The 21794-nt window shown below is 45.6% G+C and overlaps 1 protein-coding gene across 4 annotated transcripts in view; it reads left to right on the top strand.

Moving 5' to 3' along the window:
- Positions 1 to 21794, top strand: part of LANCL2 (LanC like 2) — a 179615-nt gene that overhangs the window by 51253 nt on the left and 106568 nt on the right. The window contains exon 1 of one of the 4 annotated variants that reach the window (XM_029589567.1): positions 18725 to 19357. The exons of the other annotated variants lie outside the window; for them this stretch is intronic. Coding sequence (XP_029445427.1) covers positions 19178 to 19357 — 180 coding nt within the window. The 5' untranslated portion in view covers positions 18725 to 19177. Of the gene's footprint in view, positions 1 to 18724; positions 19358 to 21794 lie in introns of those variants that run through there. 4 annotated transcript variants of the gene reach the window in all.

Raw genomic sequence — 21794 nt, 5'->3', positions numbered from 1 at the left:
TTTTGTTCTATTAAGCTTGTAGGCGTTTTCACGGACAAAGTTTCGTTTTATCAGAAACTTAGGCATTGCCACTATGGTGAGTTTAAAGTGAATTTAATCCCTGTTTAGCTTATTTTTTTTCCAATATATTTAAAGTTTATTTCATTATAGGAAGTGTGTGGAAGCTGTCAAAACACAAATATTACTCCCTGAATCAGCCACTAATGATGAAACATTGGCCAGGTTGGAGAATTACTTTTCTGATCCTGTGAGAATGGAATAATCTTCATAAATTATATATTTTTTCCACAATGGGAGCTGTTCAACCAAGTAACCTTGTTTTTGGTATCGCATAGTTGAGTTGAAGGCTTTTCAATAAAAACTGTATTGCTTCCAGATTAGCTATTTATGCTATTGAAAAAATATTTTAGAAAAATTCACAAAAATGTGTTGATTTAAAAATAAAAGAAGGTCTGTTTGCTAAACAAGAAGGATAGAAGCAGAACCACAAAAGAATGGGAGGTTTGTAGACTCATGATTTTGCCCTTGCACCATTAACCTCATTTTATTTTGGAATGCTTGCAGTTCAGCCACAGGCTGCAGGGTCAAGTGGTCCACGTGATGTCTGACAATGCGATGACAGTGACCTATGTAAATCGCCAGGGAAGAACCAAGAGCCAGCAAGTGTCTCAGGAAATAGACCAACTTATGGAATGGGTGGAAAGACATCTATAATGATCTCAGTCTCTCACATTGCAGGAAAAGACAACGTAAGAGCAGACTTTCTCAGCAGAGAAAATCTGGACCCAGGAGAATGGATGTTGCCAGCCGAGGTGTTTCAGCTGATAGTGGATTGCTGGGGCCTTCTGTTCCTAGATCTGCTGGCAACTTCTCGTAATGCGAAGGTTCCTTGATTCTTCATTCACAGGAGAGATCTGAAGTCCCTGGGCATAGATGCTTTTGTACAGTTCTGGCTGGAAGATAGGTTGCTTTATGCCTTTCCTCCATGGCCCTTGTTGGGCAGGATAATTCGCAAGATTGAAGGTCACAGGGGGCTGGTACTCCTGGTGGCACCGGACTGGCCCAGGCGTCTGAGGTATGCAGATCTGAGAAGACTCCTAGTGGAGACACCTGCCCCCCCCTTCGTCTTCTGTCGCACATGGATATGTTGCAGCATGGACCGACTCTGTTCTGTCTTACAGTTTGATCCTTGAGAGGGCTCACCTGTTGAAGCGTGGATATTCTGCAGTGGTTGCTACCTTACTCTGCGCTTGAAAGTTCTCCACTTCCTTAACGTATGTGCGGGTTTGGAGGACATCTGGTATGAGAAGTGAGGTGTTCTTCTTCATTCGGTTAAGATGCCGATCATTCTGGATTTTTTTGCAGGAAGGGTTGAATAAAGATTTGGCCCTTAATTTCTTGAAGGAATAGGTTGTGGCTTTTGCCTGTTTCAGAGGCCCAGTGAATGGTGATTCCTTGTCGTCTCATCTTGATGTGGCCTGTATTTTGAAGCATCTTCAGCCTCCCTTGAGGTTACGGGTTCCATTGTGGAGTTTTAATTTGGTGCTGGATTTTTTTGGTGGGCCCTACATTCCGACCACTGCATAGCCTTTCCTTGTGGTTATTGACCTTTAAAACAGTGTTCCTGGTGTTGGGATGTTCTGTGCGTCTAATTTCCGAGCTGCAAGCCTTGTCTTCCCGGAAGCCGTTCCTTCGGGTGACTCCATAGGCATTACAGCTGCATACTGTTCCACCCTTCTTGCCTAAGGTGGTATCGGAATTTCATTTGAATCAGTCCATTTCATTGCCATCCCTGGATAAGGTCAAGGACGCGGAGTAGCTCCTCCTGCATCCCTTGGATGTCAAGAGATTTGTGCGGTATCTGGAGGTTTCTGAACCTTTCCGGAAGACTGATCGCTTGTTTGGCCTCCACGGTGGAAGGAAGCAGGATGAACCAGTTTCGTGGGAAACAATTGCTCGCTGGATTAAGGAGGTGGTCATGGCCACATATGTGGATGCAGAAAAGCCGTTGCCTACTCCAGATTAGGGCTCAGGCACTGTCATGGGCAGAGAACATAAGAATATGCCATACTGGGTCAGATCAAGGGTCCATCAAGCCCAGCAGCCTGTCTCCAACAGTGGCCAATCCAGGCCATAAGAACCTGGCAAGTTCCCAAAAATTAAGTCCATCCCATGTTACTGTTGCTGGTAATAGTAGTGGCTATTTTCCAGGTCAATTTATTTAATAGCAGTAATGGATTTCTCCTCCAAGAACTTATCCAATCCTTTTTTAAACCCAGCTACACTAACTGCAGTAACCACATTCCCTGGCAACAAATTCCAGAGTTTATTTGTGCATTGAGTGAAAAAGAACTTTCTCGGATTAGTTTTAAATGTGCCACATGCTAACTTCATGGAGTGCCCCCTAGTCCTTCTATTATCTGAAAGAGTAAATAACCAATTCACAATTACCCATTCTAGACCTCTCATGATTTTAAACACCTCTATCATATCCCCCCCCTCAGCCGTCTCTTCTCCAAGTGAAAAGTCCTAACCTCTTTAGTCTTTCTTCATAGGGGAGCTGTTCCATTCTCCTTATCATTTTGGTCGCCCTTCTCTGTACCTTCTCCATCACAATTATATCTTTTTTGAGATGTGGCGACCAGAATTGTACACAGTATTCAAGGTGCGGTCTCACCATGGAGATAATTCCCAACATTGTTTGCCTTTTTGACCTCCGCAGCACACTGAACCAATGATTTCAATGTGTTATCCACTATCATGCCTAGATCTCTTTCTTGGGTGGTAGATACTATTATGGAACCTAACATTGTGTAACTATAGCATGGGTTATTTTTCCCTGTATGTATCATCTTGCACTTATCCATATTAAATTTCATATCCCATTTGGATGCCCAATTTTCCAGTCTCAGAAGGTCTTCCTGCATTGTATCACAATCTGCTTGTGATTTAGCTACTCTGAATAATTTTGTATCATCTGCAAATTTAATTACCTCACTCGTCGTATTTCTTTCCAGATCATTTATAAATATATTGAAAAGTAAGGGTCCCAATACAGATCCCTGAGGCACTCCACTGCCCACTCCCTTCCACTGAGAAAATTGTCCATTTAATCCTACTCTCTGTTTCCTGTCTTTTAACCAGTTTGTAATCCACGAAAGGACATCGCCACCTATCTCATGACTACTTACTTTTCCTAGAAGCCTCTCATGAGGAACTTTGTCAAACGCCTTCTGAAAATCCAAATACACTACATCTACCGATTCACCTTTTATCTATATGTTTATTAACTCCTTCAAAAAAGTGAAGCAGATTTGTGAAGCAAGATTTGCCTTGGGTAAAGCCATTCTGACTTTGTTCCATTAAACCATGTCTTTCTATATGTTCTGTGATTTTGATATTTAGAACTCTTTCCACTATTTTTCCTGGCACTGGAGTCAGGCTAACCAGTCTGTAGTTTCCCGGATCGCCCCTGGAGCCCTTTTTTAAATATTGGTTACATTGGCCACCCTCCAGTCTTCAGGTACAATAGATGATTTTAATGATACGTTACAAATTTTTACTAATAGGTTGAAATTTCATTTTTGAGTTCCTTCAGATCCCTGGGGTGAATACCATCCGGTCCAGGTGATTTACTACTCTTCAGTTTGTCAATCAGGCTTACCACATCTTCTAGGTTCACCGTGATTTGGTTCAGTCCATCTGAATCATTACCCGTGAAAACCGGTACGGGTATCTCCCCAACAACCTCTTCAGTAAACATCGAAGCAAATAAATTGTTTAATCTTGCCGCAAGTTTAGATTGTTGTCTCCTGTCTATCTGCCGAGCTGTGACGTGGTCAACCTTACCTACGTTTTTTCCAGGTTTTATCGTCTGGATGTGCAGGCCCGGGAGGATGCAGCCTTTGCACGTGCGGTGTTGACTGGACCTTGGGCAACCTCCCACCCTGTTGGGGAATAGCTTTGGTACATCCCACTGGTCCAGAGGCAATCTGTCTACACACTAGGAAATGGAGAAATTACTAACCTGATAATTTCGTTTTCCTTAGTGTAGACAGACTCAGCTTCCCGCCCTCGGCTGCCACATTTTGGTGTCAATAGTCCTGTGGGGCTCCGGGTCCCAAGGGATTACTGGCAAGGGTTCATCCAGTCCCTAGATTGGGGTACATACGAATTTGGTGTTTCTTGTTGTTTGAGTACAGTTCTAATTGCCTGATTTTTAATCAGGTTTTTGCTAGTTTGTCCACAGTTGCTTTTGAAGAGAATACTGGCAGGCTGGGGTCACTGCAGGAATATATATACTGTGATGTTAGTTTGCTCCGTCTGTTGACAGAGGAGCATAATCTAGTGGTCCTGAATCAATCTGTCTACTTACTTGACAATTTCGTTTTCCTTAATGTAGTTTCTCCATTTCCGTCCTTTGCTCCCTCCATTGGGGGTCGTGTCCTGTAGAGCAGTGGTCCCCAACCCCGTCCTGGGGGCCCACCAGCCAGTCGGGTTTTCAAGATATCCACACTGAATATGCATGAGAGAAAATTTGCATGTACTGACACGCAAATGTTCTCCCATGCATATTCATTGTGGATATCCTGAAAACCTGACTGGCTGGTGGGCCCCCAGGACAGGGTTGGGGACCACTGCTGTAGATTATTCATAAGCTTTGAAGGAATAATTTATCTCTCTGGATTAGTGGTATTTTAGATATTTATAACCCAACACATACACTAAGCTGTGCTCATCATGGTTTATTAGATATACCCTCCTCACTTCTTATTTAAGCAGGCTTTCAAATTAGGCAATTAAGAAATTGAGGTGTGTACCTCCTATCTGTATTAGCAATTGATTATGGCCAAGGTCACTTTATATATACAGTAGCCTCTATATTTCACAATCAAAGTGCTGAAGTTATGTGTAGGAGGGTTAGCTCTGTTTTATTCATGTCAAGTTTGTTGCCGTAAGTGTATTGATTATGTTTCTCTACCATCAAGATTCTGGTGCTATTTTTTGGATGTTGGAAGCCTTTTGTTTGGCTTTTTCTTCTTTATTGTGGTGTATTTAATTTTATGCTTATTTTGTACCCCGCCTCGAACTATTGATGACAGTGAAATATACATTTTTTAAATAAATAGAACTGACTTACTCTGTGTCATCCATCCTGTGCCTCCTCTTTATCACTCCACACCTCCTTGAGGATTGCTGTTAGATGTTCTACCCTACCCCATTTCAGTTTAGGTATTATTGGATTGGTGTGACAAGTTACTGGCAAGTGCCTGGACTTTACCTCCCTTTTAACCAGTGAAGTGTCATGCGAAAAGTTGTGTCCTTTTGTCTACATCAGCTAGAAGATGGAGTAAACCCACTTGTCTAGACTGGTCTAGCAGGACTTGAGGAGAAATTAAATTTAACTGCTAATTTCCTTTACATATTTTAGCCATCCATTCATTGACCAACTTCAGACAGGCAGAGAGCTGATCGATTTTGTTCAACAAAATCAGTGCCAGGTTTACAGATGATTTGAATATTTTCAGGTAATGCATAATCAATGCACATAAGATCAATTTGCCAATACCAAGACTCCAATGAATGCACATTTATCTCATGTGTATTCATTGTGGAGATCCTGAAAACCTGATTGGCGTGAGGTACCCAGGACAGGTTTGGGAAACTCTGCCCTACGTGCAGAGGAAATAGGGAGCCCAGGTGTGTGTATATGTTCCCCCTCCGAAGATGTGCTTTTTCCTACATTTGGGTGGCCCTGAACGTTCAACTTGCATAACAGTGTTTTGTCATACCCACCCTGCAAGGAGCAGGGGCAGTCCAGCAACGATTCTCTTTCACAGAGTTCTGAATGCCTCAAACCATAAGCTGCTGCATCTGTAAATTAGTGGGTCCAATGAGATGCCGCCGCTCAGGCTGAGTGGTGCTTGGGAGAAAGTGCTGATGGGGCAGAGAAGGAAGCATTCTTTTTATTGTGGTACTCCTAGGCAGCAACCTACCCTGCCTAGTGGGAATCCAGGCCTGTGTGCACATACAATTGCATAGAATTGTGCATGCATGCATATCCATTTTAGTGTATATTATATACATGCATGTTGCAGGAAACTCTGGTAGGAGCTGGCTGAATGTGGGTTTAAGGACTTTAACTGCAGCTCTCCTTCACTGAGCTTATCCAGGACTTTTCATTGCATTCAAAGACCGGGAACGCAGAATTATACAAAGGAAGAAAAGACTAAGGCTTTGGGAGCTTATATTAAATGTAGATGTTTTATTCAGGAAATGCATGCCTCCCCCATCACAATACAGGCTGTTGTGTGTGTGCTAAGTGAATTTGATGTGAATGACAGAGGAGCAGGCAGAGCTGCTGCCGCTGTTGCTTCTCTGTGAGATTGGCCATGACAGAAGGATGAATATCAATGAGTTGCAAGGGAGGGTTCGTCTGGCTCCTCTGTAAATTCATATTCCTAGGGATTAGGAAGGCACAGCTCCAAAAATGTTTTGGTTCATGTTGTTGTTTTTGAGGAAGGGGGGATTTTATTCATTTTTCAGTTTTGTTTTAATGTTTGTTTTGGTTTGGTTTGTTTGCCAAAGTAAAACAAAACTGAAATGGGGCCTCTCCGGGTTTCTTCGACTTCCCTCCTGGAAGCCCAGGCCTACTAAGCTGGGCTGAGCTAATCCTAGCCAGGATCTTCCTGCGACCTTCTAACCCTCTCGAAATGAGCTGGGATCAGGGATCTCCCCTAGCCCCTGCTTTCTTCCTTCAAGATCTCCATGGAAGGGGGTAAGTTAGGGACTGGGGAGGTCATTTCCAGGTAGTGGGGGGAGGTGATCAGATCTCCCTGGGAGACAAGCAGTGGCAGGAGCCCAGGAAAGGCCACTTTTTTTTTTTTTAACCAAAAGTAGCCCAAAATTTTCAGGTATTTTTGGGCAAGACTATTTTTGGTTCATTCTATTTGGAATGAACCAAATTTTGGTTCAGATGTGCTATTTGTTTTAAATAAATGCATCTCTCTACTAGAGGCACTGGGTTTTTCCTCCATCACTTTCTTTTTTTTGTTGAAGGCGTTTGGCCAGGGCTTGGATTTTCTAGAGTATTTAGCTCTGCTACTATATGGTAGATTACGGTATATAAATTAGGATAGGATATATATAGTGTGTGTTCTTTTTGAAGAAAAACATCTCCAACAGTTCCCTGAACTGGGAAATGGCAGCTGAATCGCTATCTAGACTGGTAGCATCATTCTGTTTTTATTTTGTTTGGGTTTTGTTTTTTTTTAGTATTGGGAGGGCACTGAAGATGAGCAGCTTTGCTTATAACTCTGATTATTACCTTCCATTTGTGAATTTCTGTGTGGAGGATCCTCGTCAGCATTGGCAGGTGCTGATCACCACTAATGTCTTTCCTCGTGCTTCTCTTTTCTCCTCCCAAAACCAATGGAACTGATTGTTCAATGGGATTTTTCAAATTTTTTTACGGAGATACTCTCTAAAGAGCAGTGTGTGTGCCTTTTCAAATCTCCCAGTAGAATAAAAGTTTCCTGTGCACGGGTGCCTGGTGACTCATTAGTAAGTTTGGAGAGTCTGAAATAGAGGAGGGAGAGTGTCCTAGCCCCCCTGCCAAACTAAAAAAAAAAAAAGAGGGGGGGTTGTTATTGGGCATGAACTCAATTGTTTGTGGTTAAGTAGAAATAGAGGTCAGCAAAAAAGCTGTAGATAATACAGATATGAGTGATAAGCTTAAGGAGCAGCATGTGGCAGTACAGTCCTCTACCGGAATAGAACATCCGTCTTCTGCAAGGCATACCAGCTATGCTTTAAAAAGACCATATTTCCAGAGAGGCCCCTTCCAGTAATTTCAGCAATACCAGATGCTGTCCCTACTTCCGCGACAACTTCTGACTTGCGCTAGACAGCATGAAGGCCTTCAACCAAAAGCAACAACGTAACAGGTCAGCCCAAGCCTGGGCTAAGTTTTTGACCAACCTTCAGACCCAGCAACTATCCTTTCTGGTAGGAAGGAGAATAACATCACTTCCTAGAACAGGGTTAGGCAACCCTTTTTGAAGTGCTGTGCCAAGGTTTAACTCAGGGGTAGATAATTTTGGTCCTCAGTGCCACAAGCTGGGTAGCATTCTGATTTGCCAGATTCCTTTCACAGAACTCTTGAATATTAATTTTAAATGACATTAATTTTCAGTTAAAATATTCATTATGTAAAAATATGATTGAAACAATAAAAGAGAAAAGTCTCTCACTCTTTCCTCCCTCTTCGCACATACACACCCCCTATTAGGAAAACGGAACAGGCCAGGATGCTGTAGTTACACTTTGCAGAACCTCGCCAAATACAGAATTAGGTGATCATAAAAAAAAGAATAAATAGAAACATGCAGACAAAAACTGAAAACTGCAACACCCCAAACTCTATATACAATGCGACAGTGGAAAGTCACACATTACCATGGCCTCATAAAACATCAAACACAAATTAATATAGAAAATCAGTCATAATAGTAAAACCATACCAATATTTCAAACACATGATGAGCAGAATGTTTTTTTTCCCGAACACCAATAAAATATTTCAAAACAGTAGAGGCATCAAATAACACCCAATAATTAAAACTAAGGATAAAAAAACCTCTCCATATCTGGGAACTTTTGATTTCCAGTCACCCTGAGATTATCATAAATTAGTTGAGGTGGGAGGATGCACACAACCTTCCTCTTTTCTCTCTTAAATACACACAAACTCTCCTTTTGCTCTTACATAAACAAACTTTCTCCTTTCTCCCACATGCAATCTCGCACACACAGGGTCAAACCCCCCCCACCATAGGCTCTCTTCCATACACACAAACTCACACATACACTCTCCAGGTCCTGGGCCTCTTCTTCAGATGCCAGCGGGGTGAGGTCCACTGGGGCCACAGGTTCCTCTCTACCTTTTCTGATGCATGGTGGCCAGATGTAGGCATTGGGTTTACCAAATGTCGTCATCTGCTGCCGTGGGGCCAATCTCGTGATAAAAGCTGTGAGACTGGCCCCGTAGCAGCAAGAGATGAAACAAAGTTAAACATAAATCCTGCTGGAGGTGGGGGGAGGGTAATCGCCATTCAGTAGTGACAGCTATGTGGCTCAGGACTGCCTGCTTGCATTTGTAGTCGTGATAGCCAGTCTCTGCTCAGTGCCTTGCTGCTGTTGCCTTGCCACTAAATATGGCCTTATGTTGCTGACTCCTGACCTAGAGGAATAATTCAAGGTTACCAAAGATTGATAGGTTCTCAAGATTGTGGAGTCTAGATACTGCTTGCATTTCTCCCAGCTTCCTAACAACTCAGCCTTCATTCTGGATCAGTCTCTCTTGATGCTGCTCTGGGTGGAGTCCCTGTGTTATAGTTAAAATTCTGTTACTAATTAACTCCCCCCCCCCCCCCTCCACTGTTATGTTATTGTGTTGCCATAGGCATAGCATCCTCAGCAGTGGTGTAGCTGTAGGTGGGCCATGGCCCACCCACTTTGGGCTGAGGCCCATGCAGTCAGCATAGGGCATTGACCTGAGGAGAAAGGCCCTGTAGCAAGGCTGCTATGGACAGGCCTAGTGCTGCTAGGTGTACACTCCCAGGGGAGCAGCAGCTGAAGAGAAGAGGAGGCCCGGGAGACTGCTGGTGGATCTCATCCCACTGGTGACAGAGAAGATGAGGAGGTCACCGGTGGACCACATCCCACCGGCGACCGAAACAAAAGAAGAGGACTCCACTGGGAGAGAGCTGGTTCTGCTTCACCTCCATGCTGGCCCTATGGAATTCAGAACTCTTGTGGCTAGCAGAGGCCGAATGCTAATCTCTTGATGCATGAGATAAGCACAAGCCCCATGAGTTTTGAATAGCACAGGGCTGGCACATGAGGAGAAGCAGCAGAATGGGCTCTTTCTTCTGCTCTTGAGAGGGGGACTGCCTCTGTTTTGTGTGTGTATGAATGGGAACCTGCTTCCCTGCCTGCTGTGGGGGTGTGTGTATGAGAGAAAATGTGGAAGTGGAGGGCCTGTGTATATAAGAAAGAGAGAGACAGCATGTGGATGTAGGAGCCTGCATGTGAGAGAGCATGAGTGGTATCCTGTGTGTGTGGGAGTGGCAGCCTGCATGAGAACATGAGAGCCTGTATGTGTGTGTATGGGAGTGGGGGCCTGTAAGTGAGAGAGAACATGTGAGAGCGTGTTTGTGTGGGAATGTGGGTGTGTATGGGAGCCTGTATGTATGGGAATGGGAACCTGTGTGTGAGAGAGAAATGTATGATTGGGAGGGTGTATGAGAGAGTACATATGTGAAAGTTTTTGTGTATGTGTGTATGAAGGAGGAAGGAATGAAGACGAGGAGAGAGAACAAAAAAAAAAGAATGAGTCTCTGAAAAAGGAATTAGGAAAAGAGAGACTGGGACCAACCAATTTAGAAAAATAAGATCAAGCAGCAAAGGTAAAAAAAAATTATATATTGTATATAAATTTGACTTTCAGTGATTGGAATTTGCTATCTTTGAGACTGTGCATTTCTTATTTGTATTTGGTTTTTCTTCAGTATTCCAGTGTTCAGTGTCTGGTTTCTCTGGCTTTCCATTTTAATTTCATCTGCATGTTTCTAAGTTATAGTCCCTTATTCTGTATTAGGTAAGGGTCTGTGTGTGTTGTGCATGTGTGGCTAGCATGTAGTTTCTATGTAGGGATTTGTAGTAGTCCAGCTTTTTCAGGTTGCCCACTAGATGGTGTATTATTATTTTAGGGTCTGGTGTCATGTTTGCCTTTGTTTCTTTTTGTAGATTAGGCTGCTGCTTTTTGAGTCCTGAGAGTTAGTGCTGGTGTAAGGTTCTAGGTGGGGTTTTCTTTTTTTGTAGGGGATTGTCTTATTTTTTCAAAGTATTTGGCAGTGGAGGGAGTTTGTTTTGCTATCACTGAGGTGATATCAGAACTTGAATATATTTTTTTCATGTCCTATTTCTGTTCTATATCTGTTGCAAATCTTATGATTATTACTGGTTTATTGTAGTTATGATAGTTTCTGCATTTTTTGGAAAGAGGATTCATAAAAATGTTTGTTTTATTATATGATTGGATCTGATGTTTCTAAGGTTTTTACATGATGTGTATTTATAAACTGCAATAAATATAAAACAAAATAATTAACATAGAAGGCAAGACATGCGTCTCGCTTCCTTCCTTTCTGCACAAATGACAGTACAATTTCCATGGTTTACAAAAGGCTGCAGTTTATTTCCTTAACTGAACCCGACAATTCTTAATACATAACCCACCCCACCTCTTCCTAGCGAGGGTAAGCACACAGCCTGAGCATCAGCCCCCCTTGCTCATTGGCCATCTCATGTAGCAGCCCCAAACTACACAAGATTCACCCCCCCCCCCCCCTCCAAAATGCCCTTTTACAATACAATAATAACATTTAACAACTTTGGGCTCGGGTTTCTGCCACAAAACAAGGACAACCGTGGTTGCCCTTGTTCCCCCACTGCGGCCTTCTATGGTCTACCTATCAACTGTTCCAATCCTTCCTGCAAGGCATTGTTAAACAGATCCATGCCCACATCAGAAAGGTGCACTCTGTCATCCTGAAACAGACCCTCTGAAACATCTCAGGACCACTCATGTCTCACCCAAAAAAACCCTTGCTTTATATCCCACTTACCTAACTGTCGATTCATTTTTTTTTTTTTTTAACTCCCCTCTTCCACAGGGGCTCGCTCTTATAACGAAATCTAACTATTACTTCGGACCATCCAACCCACGTAGTTGGCATCCCATACATGATGCACACAAAGTCTTTTCTAACCCTTGCTACCAACTCCCTACAAGAACAATCCCCGATATCATTACCCCCTAAATGAATGAGAAGAATTTGCAGAACACCCCAGTCTTGGAACACGCTTATGCAAGAAGGATAACAGATCAACTAGTCTCATTCCCCAACTGTCAAACAATTTGAGTGTCCAGCTCTTGGCATCCAAGGTCAGGTGCTCCCCGTAAGGTCGCTGCATGGCCCTGCGCTGAGCCCAGTGAACAAAGGAATGGCCCACGACCCAAGCACATTCCCGAACACTAGGAACCCCCCACGACTCTGCAAAAGAAGAAAAAACCATTAACAATCTTATAACAGTTTTGTTCCGTCCCCCCAAACACCCATATCCTTATGTACGAAGCAAAGGCTTTCGATCTCCACTGCTCAATAGATCTAATCACCTGCTCCGACAACCCCCATTCCGCAGCCGAAGTAGTCACTCCAATGTGGAAGGAATGGGAAGTATAACAGTCTGCTTCCCATCCCAAGCCCTCCACTACTAACTTCGACTATAGTAAATTGGAAAGCAGTCAACGGCATTCCATTAGCGTGCACCAAAAAAGAGCCTGAAACAGAAGGCCTCACCTGAATAAAAGCTTGAGTAGAGCAAAGTGGGCACATCAAAACACCTCGTGCTGGAACCAAGGTAAGAAAATTACCTCTGCCCTGCTGCTGTACACCCAAACATGACTTGCCATCAGTCCCGCACCTGATACATTCACCTTGGAGCTCACTACTAACTCACTAACTCTCTCATTGCACCAAAAAAGGCAAGAGCGAAAGCCACTCTAAACAGCAAGACCTCATACCTTGAACAGCAAACCATCTCCAAATGCCCCACAATCAACATTAAATCTGCATACCGAATGGGCCGCCTTTTGTCAAGCATTCTCCCTCTATCCCTGCCCCAACCACCCAACACTCTCTTGACCACAAAACTTAATGATGGGTTGCCCCAACCTCTTAGCTTTTGAAAAAATTAAAAACCTGCAATATGGGCGTGCACCGAAGACAATGAATAACCGTTACTCCTCGCCCACAGAATGAATTTTACAATGCTGTCGTCACTAACAGGCCCCCTTCGCCAGCCTGCTGCCTGTAAGTAGCGCGTCACCACACCTCTGCCCACCAAATAAGACGCCCAAGTTGCAGGGGCCATAGATTTCTGAATCAACGTCCAAGCTTCCGAAGGCTGAGATGCCATAGGTGCTCTGGAAAGGGTTTCTCCCGTCGAATTCGCCTGCGGCGCAACGCCCTGAAGACCTTCCACTTGAAATGAGAAAGGGCATCCGCAATCAAATTTTGCTCTCCTGGCATATGCCTAGCCATAATGGTAACATTCCAATACAAACAAAGGAAAACTAATTCCTTCATCAAAGCCGACACATGCATGCATTTGGCATACTGCCTATTAATAACCTGAACAACTCCCAGATTATCGCACCAAAACACCACTCTTTTATTCCTGAGCTTCCCATCCCAGATAACTAGCGCTGCCACTACAATGGGGAACAATTCTAAAAAAAAATGATGTTCTTAGTGAGGCCTTCCTCCACTCACACTGCTGGCCAGGGCTCAGCACACCACTGGTCTTGGAAATAAACCCCAAAACCGCAAGCCCCTGCAGCATCCGAAGAAAGTTCAAGGGCATGATTCGATACCTCCTCCTCCTCCTGCATTATACAAACACCATTGAAAGACTCTGGAAACGCTTCCCAGACCCCCAGTTCATCTTTAACCCTGCGTGTTACCCGGATAAAATGATGACCCACCCCAACAGTAGCAGCAGCCAGCCTACGAATAAAAGCACAACCCATCGGAATCACACGACAAGCAAAATTAAGAGAACCTATTAATAACTGCATCTGTTGTAAAGTCACTTTTGTGCCCGCCCCCCATACAACCTGCACCAGTTCTCTTAACTTTGCCACTTTTTCCAAGGGGAAACACGACACCATGGCCACAGTCTAGCTCTATACCCAAAAAGGTAAGCTGAGTAACCGGTCCTTCAGTCTTATGAGCAATAGGCACATGCGGGCTACTTTAAAATAAACAAAACTATCCAACTGAAACTGACACGAACCCGACTGACTCGGCCCTACAAACAGAAAATAATCAAGATAATGCAACTTGCTATCTCATCCTGTATACTGCAATGTCACCCACTGGAGAAAAGTGCTAAAAGCTTCGAAGAAAGCACAAGACACTGTGCATCCCATAGGCAAGCAATGATCCACGAAATAATGCCCCTCAAAACAGAAACCAAATAAATGAAAATTCTCGGGGTGTATGGGCAACAACTGGATATCCGCTTTTGCCAATAACGCACCCCGGCCAGCTCTTCGCACTAATGCTACTGCTGCATCAAACGAAGCATACCTAATGGAACATACACTCTTAGGGTTAAAATCATTCACAGAGATTCCCTTTGGATAAGAGATTCAGAATCAACCTAAACTTGTCAGGTGTTTTCTTAGGGATGACTGCAAGTGGTGACAAATGCATTCTGTCAAATGGCAGAATAACAAAAGGTCCTGCAACCTGCCCTAACTGGATCTCCGATTTTTGTAATTTATCCTGCACAATATCCCCGTGCTGCGATGCCAATCGCGCATTCCTCCCTCTGCCCCCAAAACCAGGGCCCTCGTAAGATATACTAAAACCCGCCCAAAAACCAGTATACAAGAAACACGCTGAATTAGTGTCCAGATAACACCGCAACCACAGCCATAACTCCAACAAAATAATTGGTGAATCCGATTTTTGCCTTAGAACCTCATAATTTACCACCTCTGTGGGAGGCAGCACTGTGACCCTGGGTACGTTTCGTCGCAGGATGGGCTCCTCCGCATGTGGAACATGCGTGATGGAACTTACAATCCGGGAAGAGACAGGTGACCTTATTAAACCGCCAACAAATATCGGACCCTCCCGCTGCTGACATGCTCCCCGTCGCGGACTTAGGAGTACTCCTGGGAGCCCGAAAGGAACCCACTGCACTACTCCCACTGCCGGAGGCGGAAACGCTGCTAATACCGCCTCCCCCCTACACCCTTGGAAGTACGAACTCCCTTGTTAATCATTTGAGTTAACCAAAGATGAATATCCTGGGTACCCCAAGACATGAAACGATTCCTAGCCATTTTATCCCTGAACTTCTCATCGTAGTTGAGCCAAGCCCAACCTTCATAATCCCTAAAGGCTCCCAATATGCTATCCGCATACGCTAATAAGGAACCATATTGGGAAGGATCAAAATGTCCTACCACATTCGCTAGATGTAGAAAACTCTGAACCCAATTAATTATATTCTTAGATACCTTTGGCCCTGATACCCTTTTGCTCTTCTTCTTGTCTCTCTTTTTGCCCTTCTTACTACCTCGTCTGCCCTCTAATAACTTGAAGATATTAACATATTTACGCTTACGGATACGCCTCCTAAGTCACTTGGGGAACCTCTTCCCACAACTCAGACAAGGACACAAGGGCTGGGTGCCCCTTATAATGCCTAGGATTCTCCACTAAAATAGTGCAGTGAGCCGGCCCTGACTCCCTCAAGGCGGTCGAAGAGAACGACTAAGAACTCAAGAACTATGAGAGCACCGTCGCCCGAGACCGCTGCTGGGTGCTCCAGTGAAAGTGACCCTCTCCGATCCCATCCTTCCTTGTCTTGTGGGAAAGCCTTCTCTCTCCACGCCTCCTGCCGCGATGCACTGGGGACATCAGTCGTATCTGGAAGAGAAGAAATTCCTCCCACCCCACTGCCCCTAAGCTCTGAACCCTTAGTACCTCTAGCAGCAGGCCTGCGGGACGAGGCAGCGGGACAGCTGCCGAAACACTGGTCCCCCTACGCTTTCCATGCCACAAACCTGTTGACCACGCACTTGGCAGAAAAGAACTTCCAATTGACCCCGACCCGCTGCAGGCAGAGGAACCCCAAGCTAGGACTGTAACTGGGAAAGGAAACTTGCGCCTCAGCAACCGGAACACCTGGGAAAATGCTCCCCCCCCCATGCCTTAGCCCGAGGAAAGCTGTGACACACTGACAGAACCAGTTGAGGGCTGCGTGGCGAACCGGGCGCTACTGAATTTGGCACCGCTGAGACTGGCAGCCCAGAGGAAAGTTTGCCCTTAAGACTGGATTGACGGACCTTGGTGGACTCTACCCTTACTGGAGGACTGGAAGCACAAACCTGGCTAGGCAAATGAGCGGGGCATGCAATAAGAACAGAGTGCTGCTCTCTGGCCAGCCATCTGGGCAACGGAGCTTTCCCCTTACCCCCAGCACCTGTCACTGAGACTTTTTTACCGCCTGCAGCAGAAACAGCCCGCCCCTTGGGGTGCACAGCCCCAAATGCTGAGGAGGGAACCAAGGAGGAGGGGCAGGCAGGAGTAGGCGGAAGGCCAGGCAAAGGGCCTTGCACTGAGGAGGCGGGGCCTGCTATAGAGGGAGTGAGGAAAAGCAGCTCTCCACCGGAGGCATTGAGAGAAATTTCTGCGACAGAATCGGAGGAGTCCTCACTGGAAGGAGGCAGGAAAGGAACCGGGACTCCCACATCTGCAGACTTGGGGTCACTCTCACCCGAGTCAGAATGATACAAGGAAGGGGGAGTGACTGGGGCACCTTGTGTGGGGAGGGGAGGGACAGATAGTCAGGCCTGCACACACACCAGAAAAGGGGAGGAAGCAAGGGTACTTGCCTGGTTCCTGACTGGGTCCAACAGAGCTGCAGCTGCCGAACCCCGCTGCATGGTTGCTGTCTTGGCGGTCACAGGAAGGCTCAGAGCGGGACCCGCAATCTCTGCTGCGCCTGCTCATGCTGTAAAGAAAAAATAGCGCCAGACACCAGAGGAGCCACGAAAACCCCCAAAACCGCCGAAAACTCACCTCGGAGGGAAAGAAAAAATGAATTGCCGCTGCTGCCTCTGCCGTTCTCTGGGACCGACTGAGATCAAATGCCTCCCGAAGTGACTCCCACCGAGGTATGCCAACCAATGGCGAGGCAGCATTTGAAATTGTTACCATCACCAACGGTTGTCCCCTTCCCGCTTGCTCCCCATGCTTTTCTAATGTTAATGTCGGCGGCGAAAACTAGCCCGCGCCACCTTAACCTAGATTAATAAGATATATTTAATGTTAGTAAGTGCTTGAAATAGAATTAAAATATTTTAAAGTAACACTCACGACTACTTAGAAATCTATTGTTAGGTACACTCTAAGGCATTATTTAAGAACATAAGAAATTGCCATGCTGGGTAAGGGTCCATCAAGCCCAGCATCCTGTTTCCAACAGAGGCCGAACCTGGCAATTACCCAAACACTAGGAAGATCCCATGCTACTGATGCAATTAATAACAATGGCTGTTCCCTAAATAAACTTGATTAATAGCCATTAATGGACTTCTCCTCCAAGAACTTATCCAAATCTTCTTTGAACCCAGCTACACTAACTGTACTAACCACATCCTCTGGCACAATTAAACGCTGGGATTTGTTGCCAGAGGATGTGGTTAGTGCAGTTAGTATAGCTGTGTTTAAAAAAGGATTGGATAAGTTCTTGGAGGAGAAGTCCATTACCTGCTATTAAGTTGTCTTAGAAAATAGTCACTGCTATTACTAGCAACAGTAACATAGAATAGGCTTAGTTTTTGGGTACTTGCCAGGTTCTTATGGCCTGGATTGGCCACTGTTGGAAACAGGATGCTGGGCTTGATGGACCCTTGGTCTGACCCAGTATGGCATGTTCTTATGAGTGAACAAGAATATTCTCCGATTAGTCTTAAATGTGCTACTTGCTAACTTCATGGAATGCCCCCTAGTCCTTTTATTATTCAAAAGTGTAAATAACAGATTCACATCTACTTGTTCAAGACCTCTCATGATCTTAAAGACCTCTATCATATCCCGCCTCAGCTGTCTCCTCTCCAAGCTGAACAGTCCTAACCTCTTTAGTCTTTCCTCATAGGGGAGCTGTTCCACCCGCTTTATCATTTTGGTTGCCCTTCTCTGTACCTTCTCCATTGCCTAGACCTGTATGTCAACTGCCCACCCCTGTTAACATTGGGTCCCCAAAAAATTAATTTCTGGCTAGGCCATCGATTCTCATGTACAAATACTAGCTTGATTTCTCAGACTCACACACACTTCCGCTACTCCATGTCCTGCTCCTTCACAGAGTGGCTAACGAAGGACACTGTGGTAGCAGCATCCTAAACTTCACGGACTTGCCACTTCTTCCCAAAACTCCCTGCCTGCCTGCACTGCCCCTCACATAGAGGCCGATACAGTACAGTTCGCTCCAAAGGTAGGTGTTAATTTCTGCCAGCACCGGGAAAGTGCACAGAAAAGCAATAAAAACTGCTTTTCTGTGCACCCTCGGACTTAATATTATGGCGATATTAAGTTGGAAGTTCCAAAAGTTAAAAATAATTAAAAAAAAAAACAAAACAATTTAAAATTGGCCCGCGGCTGGTGGGTTGAAAATGGGATGCTCAATTTTGCCGGCGTCCGGTTTCGGAACCCGTGGCTGTCAGCAGGTTTGAGAACCGATGCCAGCAAAATTGAGTGTGGGCTGTCAAACTTGCTGACAGCCACCGCTCCTGTCAAAAAAACAAAAGGTTAGGGATGCGCTAGTCCCTAGCAGTTCTTTTTACCGCGGGCCCTAATTTGAATAATTTTTTTTTTTCTGAATCGCGCGCACAGGAGAGTGGCCTGGGCGATGGCCCGCTCTCCCGCGATTTTTACTGTATCGGCCTGATAGAAGGTTGGCCCTCAGTGCAGAAGCAATCGCTGCCCCCCTCCGTCCCTCCTTCCTGATCTCCGCCCCGCTGTCTTCCCATTGGCTGACTTAGTCCCACACAGTCTCCTTGTCCCCACCCCTGTTCTCCCTACATGGGATATTCTTCATGCGCATTAGGAAACTAGCAGGAAAGCTTTATTTTATTTTTTTTGTTGTTGTTGGACCCTCCTCTTGCAGAACAGCACAAAAGAAAGTAGGGGAAGATGCCAGCAAGGATTTGATCGACACAGACTGGCAGGAAGCTTGTATAGTTGCCAGCCGTAGCTGCTGAATGAGTAAATGCTGGTCACGTTTCCATTTGTTTTTCCATTGGCTTCTGTGCAATCAAGCCGTTGTGAATTTTCTGGCTGACTGAAAGAGCGTGGCTGTGTCTCCCAGATCCTATATTTCTGCCCGTGTCGGGGGGGGGGGGGGGGACAGTGGGTGCAGCCTGGCAGCGGCTTTGCTCTTTGGCAGGAGCGCGCTGCGGTTGATTCGTAGGCTGCCGGCAACGCAGCGCTTTTGTCCCCTCTGGCGCGCCGTCGCCAAGAAAGACGCAATGTCGAAGAGACTGAAGTTGCAAACTGGGGACGAGTCGGAGATGGAGGAGCGCAATTTTGCTAACCCGTCCCCGGACTACGAGCCTGCCAGCGGTGGGGCAGCCTCTGCCGAGGGGAAAGAGGAAGACGCGAAGTTGTCTTCTTCGGATCAGGAAGTGTTGTTTGATGACCAAGGAAAGGTAAGCATGCATGCATATTGGGGGGGGGGGGGGAAGACACCTGGAGCGACCAGTATTGGTACCGGAGGAGACAGCGCCGCGCCTACGGCATCAACATTAATCTAGCGAGGGGGGAGGGGATTTATTAATGACAAAGCTTTGCTATAACGCAGAGACTGTAGAGCATATCTGGGGAACATTTCGGTTCTGCTTACCCTAATGGGACTAACATGGAGAGGGAGGACTAGGAAACTAATTTGTCTTCTGGAAAGCTACAGCCAGGAAATTTGGACCTCTCCCCTCCCCCCCAACACACACTCATTCACCCTTTTCTGTCATACATGCATGCGCTCGTATGCTCTCTTTCCCCCTTTCGTGCTCTCTTCTTCTCAACCCCAGCACCCTCCTTACCAACCCCTGTACTCTCCTTCTCAATAACAGTTATCCTCCAGATTTAGACCCCCTCCAGGATCTTCTATGTATATAATGATTATGTCCTTATGTGCCCTGCCCTGAACTTTAGAGGGAATGGGATATAAGTGATTTTAAGTAAGATTCGGTAAAGTCCGCGGGAGAGCGGGCGCGTCCCTAGCGCCTCCTTTTGGACCGGAGCGGCGGCTGTCAGCGGGTTTGACAGCAGACGCTCAATTTTGCCGGCGTCTGTTCTCGAGCCTGCTGACAGCCACGGGCGCGGAAACCAGACGCTGGCAAAATTGAGCGTTCGGTTTTCGACCAGACAGCCGCGGGCCGACTTTTTTTTTTTTTTTAACTTTTGGAAAGTTTCGGGACCTCCGACTTAATATTGCCATGATATTAAATCGGAGGGTGCACAGAAAAGCAGTTTTTACTGCTTTTCTGTGCACTTTCCCAGTGCCCGAAGAAGTTAGCGCCTACCTTTGGGTAGGCGCTAATTTCTGAAAGCAAAATGTGCCGCTTGGCTGCACATTTTGTTTTCTGAATCACACAGGAATACCTAATAGGGCCATCAACGTGCATTTGCATGTTGCGGGCGCTATTAGGTTCGGGGGATTGGCACGTTTTCAGCCCCTTACTGAATAAGGGGTAAGGGAAAACGTGCGTCCAATGGCGGGTTAACAGTGTGCTCCGTCGGAACGCACTGTACTGTATCGGCCCATAAGTAAATACATAAACAATTCTCTCTAATCCCAGCATTCTCCCCATTCCAACCGACCACTGCAGTCTGTCCCTGCCAATCCGTCTTCCCCCTCCTTTCCCCTCTTACACATTTTCCAGCATGAGGTTCTGTCATGATTCCATTGTTTGATGGAGGCATTGCCGACCCTAAACTATATCCATATACTTAGCTGAATGGGATCTATCTCACCACTGGCCAGTGTTCTGCAGCATCTGTGCCAGGATCACGATCAAGTTCTGAAGAGTCAGTATAAGCACTGTGGAGCACTGGCCAGTAACTGGAAAATTTCTAGGGAGAAGAAGAGAAAGCAACTGGAGGGCAGGGCCATGATCTTGCCCTGCCATTCCTACCATGCAAAATTGCATGCGAGGGCCCTGGCATCCTTTTTGGCAAGGATACCTATGGGCTAGATTTAGACCATATTGGCCATAGGGCCACTATGGCTATCTTCTAGGCATGGTGGTAGAAGTTACCATGGAGGTGACAGTGCACGGAGGACCCTATTTATTAAGCATTTTTTCCATAGATGCAATGAGAAAACCTTAATAGGTCCCAAGTGTGCAAACAATTGCCCCAAACGATGGTAGAAGAATGGATTCACCTACATGGTGATTCATGGCATTGTCATGTGTTCCCAGCATATGCTGAGAGATACCTTGCTTCCTTTCTCCGATCTTTAATCCCTGTGGCTCTGCCCTGTTTCTTCTGTACTGCATGTTTCATCTCGTTTGTCTATTCCTGCTCCTCTTACTCCCTTCTCAATGCAGGGTCCCAGCTCTTTTCTGCAATGCTGCTGAATTGCCTCCCCACCTCCTTGGATTCTTTCCTATCATTTTTCTTTTCATTTTTTGCTTTCTTTTCTCCTCCTATCTTCCAGTTTGCTCTTTCTTGACCCCACCCCAGTCTTGCTGTGTAAATCATGGTAGTTTGGATGCTACACCATGCACTGGTACTAAAAACCAACAGGCTGCAGGAGAAGGTGGAAGACAACAGCATCTCTTGCTGGTCCTTTCCTTCAGCTGCTTTTGCTTTATTGCCTTTACCACAGTGAGTCACTTTACATAGACCTAAAGGAGTAAAGTAGCACTGGGCCTGACAAGACCCAAGATGTTCCTTGAAACTTGGCATGGGGTCTTTACTCCTAGAAACTCCAGGAGAATTGCTATTGGTGAGTGTTAATAGGTGACCCCCAAGTCACTGAGGGTAGGCCAAGAGCATTCTGGGCTTTCTCAATTTCTTGAAGAGATATTTTGGCTGATATATTCCACCCAGCCCACCAACATATGTATCAGTGTAATTTGG

Source organism: Rhinatrema bivittatum, chromosome 2 (assembly GCF_901001135.1).
Source record: "Rhinatrema bivittatum chromosome 2, aRhiBiv1.1, whole genome shotgun sequence".
Taxonomy (NCBI): domain Eukaryota; kingdom Metazoa; phylum Chordata; class Amphibia; order Gymnophiona; family Rhinatrematidae; genus Rhinatrema; species Rhinatrema bivittatum.
This window is presented reverse-complemented; position numbering and strand designations above follow the sequence as displayed.